The following is a 12,351-nucleotide window of genomic DNA, read 5'->3' as shown; positions in this document are numbered from 1 at the left end:
GGGGAAGAACTCAGTCCATCGAGAAGCACGTGTGGAAGGTCAAAGCCCTGCAGCAGAGCTCGTGACTGCATCAGTAATCAGCAGAGTTTAGTTTTGGAAGGAACTGCCTCATAATATTTTGCTGCACTGCTTTAACATGCAATTCATCCTTGTGTTTTCAATGTTAGTGCTGAATTCATTAACTTAAGCTATGGCCTCGGCAAGACATGAACAGACTGAACAGTCTTCATTTGCAATCACTTGGCTTATTGACTGCTTTTCCACATTGAAAAACCTTCCACCAAAAATTCATGAACTTTCTTTTCCTTCCTAACTGTAGAGTCACATGGCTACAATTTAAAAAGAAATGCACAGGATTTGCAGAACTGAAACAAACCATCAGCGTCAGTGCGAGTTTCCTCCACTTCATTTCAAGCTACTTCTGCATCCTTTCCATGTTCATAATTCTTTACACTTATTTTTGACCTTGGTCATTGAAGTGCTTCAGTGTACCAGGGGTTGTCAATCTTCAAAGTTAATGGCTTACTTGCACGTACCTTGTGTGGATACACAATTAACAATGGTGAGGTCTCACTGCTGCCGAATCGCCCTGCCTGCAAATCACCTACTGTCAGAAGACTTTTCCAAAACCTCCAAAGATTAGAGATATTTACAAACAGTGGAAATACATTTAACTAATTGAAACCTATTTAACAAAAACAAGTGTTTACTTATGCAAGTCAAATGAAAATATTAAATCAAAATAAATGTTACAAAAAACAAATTACTTAACTTGGCTTGGTTCTCCTTGTTGAGGTCAAAGTTTCCCAATGAGGGCTCAAGTCGGACTGGTTCCTGGGAACTTCTTGGTCAGCTTCTGATAATAATCACATCACCTCCACTCACCATCAGCACATTTACCATCACCAAACTCTCTAATGCGCTTTTCCATATAGTCTCATTCCTTTCCTTCTTTGTCACACAAATCTTGGTCTCTGCAAGGTCTCTGCCAAGGTTCGTGGTGTTAGTTTGTGCCCACTTCTATTTTTTCCACCAGTACCCAACCAACAAATACTTTCACATTCCTCATTTTCCAAATGCACATCCAGGTCATCAACTAGTAGAGGTATTAGTCACATTAGCCAACACCAAAGCTTCAGTACTGAGGATAGAGTACAACATCACAATATTCTTCCCTTATTCTCTCTCATGGATCTACAATGTTTCGCTTGAGAACTCCTCACTCCAAATCTGAAACATAATCTTTCTTAGTTCCACCCAGTGGCAAATTCCTGCCAGAACTGAGATACAAGGATGCCTTCCTTGTTATATTTTTCCAAGAGACACGCTGGTCTCTCCTTTGCATATGGTTACTCTTTGATTGTTAGCAGCCTTTCCTTGTAATATCTATATGGTTTCTTCATGCCACACATTTTTACTGTATCATTTAATTCATCTTTTTTCTTCAATCCTTTTTAAAAAACAATTAAATCCATGCTACCACCAAGGCTCAGCAGCCACCTCCACAATTCCACTTAGAACCCAGGCTTAACGGCGATTCCTTTCATACTGCCCAGTTCTGTCAAATACTTCTGCATATTTCTTCAATATCTCTTGCAGACCAGCACCACCACCAATCAACTGCACTTACTGCCAGTTAAGTTTTAGCTGCCCAGAAGTATTGGATAACTACCTTTACTAATGTACAGTGTTTCTGTTCATTAATCTCCACTATAACAGTGGATAGAGAGGGGATATCAGGGGTAAGTTGTTTTTTAAAAAAAAACTCAGAGAGTGTTGAGTGCATGGAACGGTCTGCTGGCAACGGTGGTGGAGACGGATACGATAGGGTCTTTTAAGAGACTTCTGGATAGGTACATGAAGCTTAGAAAAATTGAGGGCTATGGGTAACTCTAGGTGACTTCTAAGGTAAGTACATGTTCGGCACAGCATTGTGGGCCCAAGGGCCTGTATTGTGCTGTAGGCTTTCTATGTTCAATGTTTCTATAACGTACTACTTCTCTCTCTGCAACAACCTTGTCTTTAAAGTCAGTCTTGCCCCTCTGGAGTTAGCTTCTGCATCTGTCTCTAACACCAGCACCCATGTCCATCCACATGCTCACTGTTGCTCCATACAACCACAGGATTATCTAATAACCGTGTGTGTCCAAAAACAAAACATGCAAACTTTCTTCAACCACAGAGTGAGAGTCAATCATTCTGACCTCAGTATGCCCCATCTTGTTCACACGCTTCTCTTTTTCCAAAAATCATTTTTCTTGAATACAGTGTTTTTGCTGACAGTATCTTTTTGCATTTGCAGGCACATTCGATATGTCCCTTTTTGCCACAGCTTTGGCAATCTAAATCTTTATACCAGCATTCTTTTGCTGAATGCCCAGTTTGGCATTACAGTAACACTGTTTGCCAGAAGGTCTCTTAAACTTAAAGTCAAATGTTAGGTCAGTCCTCTCAGTGCCTTGCGGTGCATCAGGTAGAAACCTTGCCATTTCTTTAGCATTTTGCCTCCTTTTTTTAAAATGAGGTCACTTGATTCTCAACCCAGCACGGGTGGAAAGCGGGAAAGGAGCCAGCCAGATTTGAACCCAGGACTACTCGCCTTGAAGGCTAGTGCTGATGCCACTACACCACTAGCCAGCATTCTTAAAGTCAGTAGAAACTGTATGAACTTGCAAAGATGCATTTAATAGCTGCACTTTTAACTGCCATCTCCATAGTTGTATTAATCTTAATTGCCTTCTCTGTTAGCCTGTCTTCTGTAAGCAAACAATTCTGAATTGCCTCACTGAGCAGACCACATACGAGTCATAACATGTTACTAAGCGATTGTCTAAAATCAGTGTTCATGTAGTTGCTTCAGCACAAACACAGACTGTGAAATAGACTTACCTTCCACTTGATTTCTTTTACAAAATCTAAACCTCTTAGTAATGATGAAAGTTTTAGGTGAACAGTGATCTTTTAAGATTATGCCCTCATAAAGCTTAGTGCCAGGTTCAGCAGAGTGCACAAGACTGTGTATTAAATTAAACATATTGGCACCCATCACAGTCAGAAAATTTGGAACAAGAATATCATCTGAAATTTGGTTTGCCAGTGCAATATAAGATCTTTCAGCCTTTGAACTCCATTGCTGTCAGTTTATTAAGCCCTACTTCCAAACACTTATCGCCATTTTCAAACACACTCATTTTCCAGAAGAGTTAACTAGACTTAGCCACCTCTTTCCCCCTCTCTCTCCTCCCTTTCGTTCTTTCCCCTCACAATTCTTCACTCACCACTCTTCCTTCGGCCATTTTCTTCTCGTTCACCCACATTACACTGCAGTACAGCCTGACTTTTGTTGCCGGAGACAGAACAGCAAATATCAGGCAAGGACTTGTCACCTCGTCACCAGTGGTTATGTTTGTGATATTGGGAAGCCGAGTGGCCATGAATACCACACATGAGAGACGGAGAGATGAGGGACAAATGTGCTGCTGTTACTTTATTTGCAATCACCTACCCAGAATGCCCTCTCACAGGACATTCAGAACATAATACACAGGGAAGCTTGACAGCAACTGACAAGGGTCACAATATACACGAGTACATAACAAGCTGCTGGAGCACTCAGGGAGACCTGGGAAGAGAGACAGGATGCTTCTTGAATTAATCAGGTGTATTGCTGTACACTGTACTGGTGCCAACAGGGATTCCCCCAAAAAGACTGAGAACATATAAAAAGTGTGCAACAGTTATAGTGTGCTTTACATGTATTGAATCACTCTGCATAAATCCAATGTGAGAAGTGCCATTGTAACATGCTGTCCACTACTTTGTTGCCCAGTGGTTTGCAAAAAAAAAAAATCAGAGGCAACATCTCCAGGCTTCCAGGCACCATTAGCATACCGCCATGGAGAAAGAGAGGCCAGAGGAGAGGGAGTCTGAATCTCTGTGCATCCGAGGTACGGCTGGCAACTCCGGGTGTCCTGGGGTTGTCAGGCACACCTAGCCCCATGACTGTGCTACACCGCTGGAATGCAAGGAGGGTCCAGTGCAGAGACTGGGGGATTTACTCGGAACTGATCCCAAGCTGATACAGCTAAAGCAAGGAATTTGTAGGTAGGGAAGAGGAATATTTGGGGAACTTGAGAAGTGATAGAGACACACAGTTAGAATAGACAGAACTGAAACCAAAACAAAAATGACCAGAGTATTTGGAAAATGCCAGCAAGCTCCATCGAGATAAATGAGAGAAGGCAATTTTGAACCATTTCAACAATACTCTCTCACAGAATCTAAGGGATTTAAACATGATGTTGCTAGAAAGACCATCTAACCAACTGCAAAGGAGTTAGCAGAGTATAAAATTGAGCACGGCAGAAATACCTGGGGTAAGAACATTTTCAGTTAATAACATCACCTTAAATTTGTGAAGTTGGACAGAGTCATGGGAAATGAAATTTAATTAAGACAAGCATCAAGTAATGCTTTTTAAAGATTAAAGATGAGCTTTTTTTTATATGTACATCAAAACATACAGTGAAATGCTTCATTTGGTCAAATCAAATCAACAAAGTGACACCATGCTTCCAGCACCAACATATTTTTCCCATATAAATTAATGATAATTGCTTCTTCACTTTATGACATTTCGGCTTACAAACAGTTTCTTAGGAAAGCTCTATCTTTGGATAGCAGGAGAAACTTGTATTTTGTCTGGGCATCCTCCAGCCTGTTGGCATGAATATTGATTTCTCCTTCCGATGAACAAAATTCCACCCTCCGCCGGTTCTCCACTCTCACCTTTTACTTCGCCTCACCTGCCTCTCATTCCCCCGTCTCCTCCCTCTTCCCTTTCTTCCACTGTCCACTCTCTTCTCCCATCAGATTCTTTCTTCTCCAGCCCTTGATCTTTCCCACCCACCTGGCTTCATCTATTATCTTCCAGCTCGGCTCTCCCCTCTGCCTCGACCTTTTCATTTCGGCATCTTTTCCCCTTCCTTCTCAGTTCTGAAGATGGTTTTTGGCCAGAAACATCAGCCGTTTATTCCCTTCCATAGATACTGCCTGACCTGCTGAGTTGCTCCAGCATATCTTTTTCTTTTATTTACAAAAGTGACTGGATGTGCAGAACCCTTAAGCAAATAACCCCAGGCTAAACCTTTACTTGTTCACTTCTACACCTGGGCCAAAGAGAATGATGACAAAATTCAAAGCGGAATGAGTCTGGTTCACTTCAATCCAGTTATCTTTGTGCTTCCAAGAAGGTAAGGAAAAGTAACATCAGTGTCCAAAAATTTTCACCATTTCAAAATGATAATTGGTAGTCCCAATCAGCATACAAAATGTCAAAGTTATTCTCTGTACTATATGGTTGATACTGATGAATACTGCTGAGCACAGTTAAAACTGCATTACAACTCAGCTGGCTGTTTTAAATCTGTCAGCACTGAGTTCTTGAAATGTGAATTGTTTTATTTTCCAATTAAAAGCATGTGCAGCATTAAAAATAAACAACATGATTAGCAAATAGAAAATTGTGTTAGGAGTGGTATGTTGTACTTACTATTATGTGTTGGTATGGGTCTATTGAAGCCATTTTCTATCACCAGTTAACAGAACTCCAGTGCACTTTATAATGAATTCAAGTGATGACAACAAATGAAAATACTGTAATCTGCAACTTGAAGTTTCCTCTTTGCAGATGAATAAATTAAGCAATCTTCAGCAAACATCTGTCTTCATTCCTGTAATACAAAATAAGCAACAATTAGTAGCCATTCAACCAATTAATCTCTGTATTAACACAAACTGTATAACAGTCAAGTATCAATAGGATGAAGAAACTCAGCCAAGCACAGCCCAGAAAGAACATTTTATTCTCTCCATCATTCAGCTTATCCATACATGATCAGAAGGCTTTGTCTCCGTCATCACATCAGAAACATTATGCTTATTGTGAAAATTCCCCATGATTTAATGTCAAGTTTTCATTTTTTTTTAAATGAAGTTCTTACCCCAAACCTTCCTCCCACTCCAACATCCTTACCCACAAACCCCATCATTGCACTATGTTGGTCTTGATTTAGTTCTGTTCTACCCTTCTATACAATGTTCTTTTCTCTACTTCAAGTTGTCCATCAAATTGCTGATTTTAATGAAGACAAACTATTTGCAAAGTATGTCTGATGCAGTCACCGGAAAGAAATTGTGACAATCTACTGAAATTAAATTATACTTGTAGAATGAGGTCCAACTGAAATTTCAAGAGGGGCAGAGTAATCTCAGGAAAATTAAAAAAACAAAACCACATTTATTCTACGAACATTAGTATAATAATTTACAAATATTCAAATTCTATTCAATTACAAATATTCCAGGTACTAGTTAGACTACTCGTTCAAACATTAAAAATGTAAATGCACAAAATGTGTGCATACATACATGTGCACAGAACATGCATAGAACACCTCCTCAAAACACGTGCACAAATCACACATGCAAAATATGCAGAATGAAGCAGTTTTCACTTCGTCTTCCACCAACAATTCCTGGTGTCTTAGCAGCAAGAAATGCACTACATATTAGAAAGTAGCCATACCTGGTAAATCATCCTCCCCAAATAAAGTAAAAATCATGGTCACTAATGTTAAAGCTTGTGTCTGCTTTAAAGATGGCAATCATTCCATCCCAAACAGCAGGGAATCACTTAAATCAGTACTTACCAACACATCTCCAGATATACACCATTTACATAGAATTACATTGTATTTACATTAGAGAAGCCCCATGTGAAACAGATCATCCTCCACCTGAACCTCCTACTCTCCTTATTTATCTAAACCAATCAGCAAATCCTCCTACTTCCTTCGTCATCATATGCTTACCCAGCTTCCCCTGAAATGCATTTATACTATTTGCCTCAAATTAATTTGTGGTAGTGAGTTCCACATTCTAAGAACAGAGTAAAGAAAGTTTCTCTGAACACTGAGAATGAAAAATGAACTTTCTTTCACCCCTACTTTTGGTTTCCATGATCTTCCAATCATTATCTTCTCCACTTTGCTTACAGCATCAGCTTTAAACAGGAATTTGACACTTCAGAATTTTGACCTAATATTAGCACAATTGTGAAAATATTGCACAAAGACTAAACAGCCAACAAGTTTAAAAATAACTTTTTTCTTCTGAAATTCATTCATTTCAACAAGTGATTCATGCATTTTTTTTCCTGTATCCGCATTTTAGAAAAAAATCTGCATGAAGTGGCATTTATAATGGTTTAAATAGGTCAGTAGATACACCTCTTCAGTGAAGGGATATCATTGTTAATTATGATGAAAGAGGAGCTAACAGACTTTCTTTAGTAAAAGGCAGCCATTGCTGATGTCAGTGGGTCATAACCAAGAGATAAGTTTTGCACTGTGCTCATCTGTTCAGATGAAATTTTACACTGAGATCCTTTTTGCCATTTCAGTAGTTCAAATTCCTGATGCAAGGACCTTAACCACTAGTCTATTATGTTTGCTGCATGCACTTCTGGCAAGGTGTGGAGGCATTCTATTTCAGCTTTAATAAAAACTGTTTTGAAATAATACACTGTGGAGCTTATGTTTTCAATTTAAACTAGCCACTATTCCTCTCTAGATGATTTTGAGGCACTAGAGTTTCCAATTCTGTATTATCTCTTTATTATTTCACTAGGATTTTGATCAATTTTAATAAAGCGATTTATTCCATTTTTGAATAATTACTTCTGATTATTTGCTCAGTGTAAGTTTAAGGAATAGGTCTAGAGTGGTTAAAAAAAACATCACAATTGTGGATGCAAAAGTGTCTTGAGATACTTTACAAAGTAGAAAATAAGAATAGCAAGTCACTATTAGAAGGCGTAAAGCTCAGAAAAATACATGTTTCATTGTAAGACTCAAACAAGGTGGGGAAGGTGGGCAAGGAGTAAAAGTGAAGGAGACAAGTCCAAGTGGGTGAAGGCATTCCAGCAAGGCAAGGTAGGAAAGCATCTGGAGATCACTGGATTAGAATATGTCGTTGGTGATGAGCTGTAACATAGGAGGGAGGTTGCTGAAATAAGGGCATCTATGGAAAAGAAGTGAACATAGATGAGAATTTTAAAATTTAAGTTATTGAAGGCTTAAAGAATATAAAATCATGAGTATCACAGTTCTTGGAGATAGAATTTGGGTCACAGAAATTAGAATGACTGGTAATTTATGTAAGGAGGAAAAGCTTTTAAATGCAGCCACTGCTGTAGTCTGTAACCAATGTTGCTAAGATAGCAACTACTAAGAACATCAGTTTTTGAAGGGAAGCAATTTAAAGTCTGTGGTGAAAAAACAAAGCATATTGGATTGTTTTGGCACAGAGTATAAACGGCCACAAAGATCCAACCAATAAATACATCCCATCTTCGTAAAAACATTCTTTACATTACCCAAGTAACTTGTAGGAATCTATATTCTCAGATCTCAAAAAGCAAAAAATAAAATAAAATCACTGGAATTTTGTTGTCATGGCTAAAATGTGAACTATTTAATCACTCCCTGCTCCAATGATGCTCTCTCATTAGATCCTAGGTCAACTGGGACCGAGCTGGACCAGCTACAAAAGTTGTCAAAGATATTACTATTGTTTTGCTAAAAAGTCTCTGACAAAAAAGACATCAAATATCAGATAATCAAAGTAACATTTAAAAAGATAGTTTAGTGAGATAGTGATATTTTAATTCATGAAAACTAATAAATAAAATATTAATATAAAGCAATTTTAAATAAGTAGTTCCTCCCCTATCATGGAACAACATAATGAAATAGACCCTTTGTGCCAACGTCCATGCCAATCAAGATGCCTGTCTAAGCTAGTCCGACTTACCCACATTTGACACATATCCCTTTAGAGCTTTTCTATCTATGACCCACCCAAGGAGCTTTTAAATGATCTTACCTCCCTCAACAACATCCTCTGACAGTTCATTCCATGTAATTACCATACTCTGCATGAAGAAGTTGCCTCTCAATTCCTTTTTAAATCTTTCCCCTTGCACCTTAAACCTATGCCCCTTAGTTTTTCTATTCTCTTTCCCTGGGGGGAAAATAACTGCATGTATTCACCATATCTTTGCCCTTCACAATTTTATACCCTACTCAATTTGGTCAAATAAGTTCCAGAAGGAATCCCAGCAAGACTGGACTTTACAGCGGCAATCCTTCAAAATCCATCAGTGAATTCACAATAGAAGATGTTCAAAGGCTTCAATGACTCAGCATATTATCTCTTCACAGATAATAAACATCCGATGACTCGTCTTTCTTTCAGTCTGCCCTTAAGCGCCAATTTACTTATTCCACCTCCCAGCAGGTTCCATATTCTCACTGCCTTCTAGGTAGAAATATTTCTCAAAAATTCCCTGATGGATTTGTTCACCTTTATGCGCCCAGTTCTCTTTGGATACCTCCCCTTCCTGAATGGAAGTAGCTCCATTTCAAGCAGATCACAACATCTCACTTTCCATTGTGACAGTAGGAAGAAAGCAGAGGTCTTTGAGCCCATCCTCATTAGTGGATCAGAAGTGCTGTAGTAACTTTAAATTCCTTGGCGTCAACAGGTCAGAGGATTTGTCCAGAAACCAGAACATAGAAGTAATCACAAAGGCACAACAGAGCTTCTAAGTTCTTATAAGTTTGTGTAGACTTGGTATATCACTGAAAACTTTGACAAATTTCTATAGATGCAGAGAAGACTATCCTAACTGTTTGCATCACCTCATGGTATGGAAACACCAATGCCCAGAAACAAAGGCTACAGAAAATAGTGGCCACAACTCCATCTGTCATAGGCAAAGCCCTCTCCACCACTGAGCATATTTACATGGAGCACTGCCAAAAGAAAGCAGCATCCATCATCAAAGATTACCTCAACCAGGCCATGCTCTTTTATCTCAGGTACCATCTGACAGGAGTTACAGAAGTCACACCACCAGGTTCAGGAGCAGTTATTACCTTACAACTATCCAGGCTCCTGAACCCTCCTGGATAACTTCACTCACTACTACTCTGAACTGATTCTACAATCAGCAGGCAATACCAGTGAATCTGCAGATGTTGGAACTAAATAAAAACACAAAATGCTGGCAGAACTCAGCAGGCCAGACAGCATCTATGGGAAGAGGTAGTGACGACGTTCCAGGCCGAAACCCTTCATCAGGAGTGAAGTAACATGGGATGGTCAAGGGGGGATAGGAAGTGGGGGGAGGAATAAAGTAGAGAGCTGGGAAGTGATAGGCTGGAGGGAAATGGGCTAGGGGGAAGGTGGAGAATTATGGGAAATAAAAGAGAAAGAAAGAGAACCAGACTGAAATAATAGATAGGGATGGGGGTAAGGGTGGGGGGCAGGGGTATCAACAGAGGTCCGTGAGTTGGATGTTCATGCCGGCAGGTAGGAGGTTACCCAATACCTTAAGCTACCCAATGCTCGCAATACCTTATCTCCCGCCTAGGTAGCCTCCTACCTGCCGGCATGAACATCCAATGCACAGACCTCCATTGATACCCCTGCCCCCCCCCCTTACCCCATCCCTATCTATAATTTTAGTCTGGTTCTCTTTCTCTCTCTTTTTCCCCCCTCACTATAATCTCCCCCAGCCCTACCTTTCTTTCTCTTTCTATTTCCCATAATTCTCCACCTTCCCCCTCGCCCATTTCCCTCCAGCCTATCACTGCCCAGCTCTCTACTTTATCCCTCCCCCCACTTCCTATCCCCCCTCCACCATCCCATGTTACTTCACTCCTGATGAAGGGTTTCACCCAAAACATGGTCACTACCTCCTGCTGAGTTCTGCCAGCATTTTGTTTCTACAATCACCAGACTCAACTTGCCTGCAATAAAATGAATTTGTGTACTATGTGGTGATATGTATGCTATGTGCATTGATAATAAATTTAATGGCTTTACAACTCATTCTCATTATTATTTTCATTTGCAGTTTAATTTTGCACATTAGTTGTTTGTCAATCTTTGTTAATGTATAGCTTTTTGTAAAATCTGATTGCTTCTTTTACCCAACGTAAATACCAGTAAAAAAATGAATCTCAAGATAAAGTATCATGCATGTACTTTGATAATACATTTAACTTGAACTTCGAAGGCACGGCGTACAGAGATTTGTAATTCATACATTTTACTTTAATTTTTGTTAAAATTAAAATTTTGTTTAATTTTATGTTAATTCAGACCTGAAAGTCTTTTTCTTTCTACTGAAGCTGCCCGATTCGCTGTGTTTCCAGTATTTTCTGGTTTCGTTTCATTCAACTTCTAGGTCCCAGGAAAACTTTCACTGCATGTAGAGTTTGACTTTTTCTGGATTGGAAATTAAAACATTTACCGGGGGGGGGGAGAGGGGGAAGACTTCAGATTCTTTGAATTCACCTTCCCCTTAGTCCCGAAACTTGTTTTTAATCCAACATTCCCAATGCCAGCGCAGCGGAGGTGCGGAAACTGGGGCGCGGAAGAATGGTTTTGTGTCAGATCGCCGCTCGGAAAAGTTTCGTACCCAGGCTCCTGTCGCGGCCGTCCCTTTCTCAGGAGGTCCGGGGGAACTGACAAACGGACTCAGCCCATTTCTTCCAGAAGCCGACTTCTTCCCTTCCTTCCTTCCCCTCTCAAGAGAAAGTCAAACTCCGAAACTCTGCCAAAGTCTCTCCCCTTACCCCACATACCGACCCCGCCTCTCACTCCAGCGTCCCGATAAAACTTTACATTACCTCAGATGGGGCTGGGTTCTCAATTGCCTCTACCTTCTTCCGTGGCGGCTCTTTCGAAGCGCTTAAGTGAAAAAAAAGAGCAAAAAATAGAGAAGATGAGATACGAAGGCGGATATTACACACCCCACTGGAGGGCGGATCTTCCACTGCCGAGCAGGGCTGTCGGCACCGGCGGACTTCACACAGCGAATTTCTCCGCATTCTTACCTCCTCACGACCCCACTTTACACCCTCTCGCTTGGGTTCAGCTCCCATTGCCTTTTTTTTCGCTTTGTTTCAAAGGGGAGGCCACGGCACGTCTCCTTCTTATTGACGCCCGCCCTTCAGGGAACGTCGGGATATTTGGTGAATCCACTTATCCCATTGAATATTATATTTCATCTTGCAGTTTTAAAAGACGTGTGTATTGTTCCTAGAAGACGGTAGCATTTCGCAGCCATGCAGTTTTGTTTACAAACCGTAACATGTAGGTCCCGATGAAGACGGTGTTTCGATGCAATCTTTCTAGTTTTTGATAAGGTCCCACGAGACGGCGTTTGGGGGAATGCAAACTTGCAAAATCTTTGCAAGTAGCAAAGAGTGATCGTCA

General features: G+C 40.2%; 1 protein-coding gene across 5 annotated transcripts in view; it reads right to left on the bottom strand.

The window, feature by feature from the left end:
• LOC132402017 (cytosolic phospholipase A2-like) overlaps positions 1 to 12,135 on the bottom strand; it is a 153,059-nt gene extending 140,924 nt beyond the window's left edge. Inside the window, exons 1-4 of one of the 5 annotated variants that reach the window (XM_059984470.1) lie at positions 11,970 to 12,135; positions 11,763 to 11,823; positions 11,235 to 11,358; positions 5,552 to 5,732 (exon numbers count right to left, since the gene is read on the bottom strand). In XM_059984470.1, the coding sequence (XP_059840453.1) occupies positions 5,552 to 5,584 (33 nt within the window). In that variant the 5' untranslated portion in view covers positions 5,585 to 5,732; positions 11,235 to 11,358; positions 11,763 to 11,823; positions 11,970 to 12,135. Of the gene's footprint in view, positions 1 to 5,551; positions 5,733 to 11,234; positions 11,359 to 11,551; positions 11,726 to 11,762; positions 11,913 to 11,969 lie in introns of those variants that run through there. The other 4 variants (XM_059984468.1, XM_059984472.1, XM_059984469.1 and 1 more) reach the window with 4 other exon arrangements.
• Between the last annotated feature and the right edge of the window lie 216 nt (positions 12,136 to 12,351).

The sequence above is a fragment of the Hypanus sabinus genome, chromosome 11, assembly GCF_030144855.1.
Source record: "Hypanus sabinus isolate sHypSab1 chromosome 11, sHypSab1.hap1, whole genome shotgun sequence".
Taxonomy (NCBI): Eukaryota; Metazoa; Chordata; class Chondrichthyes; order Myliobatiformes; family Dasyatidae; genus Hypanus; species Hypanus sabinus.
Note: the sequence above shows the minus strand (reverse complement) of the source record. Positions and strands in the feature narration are given on the sequence as shown.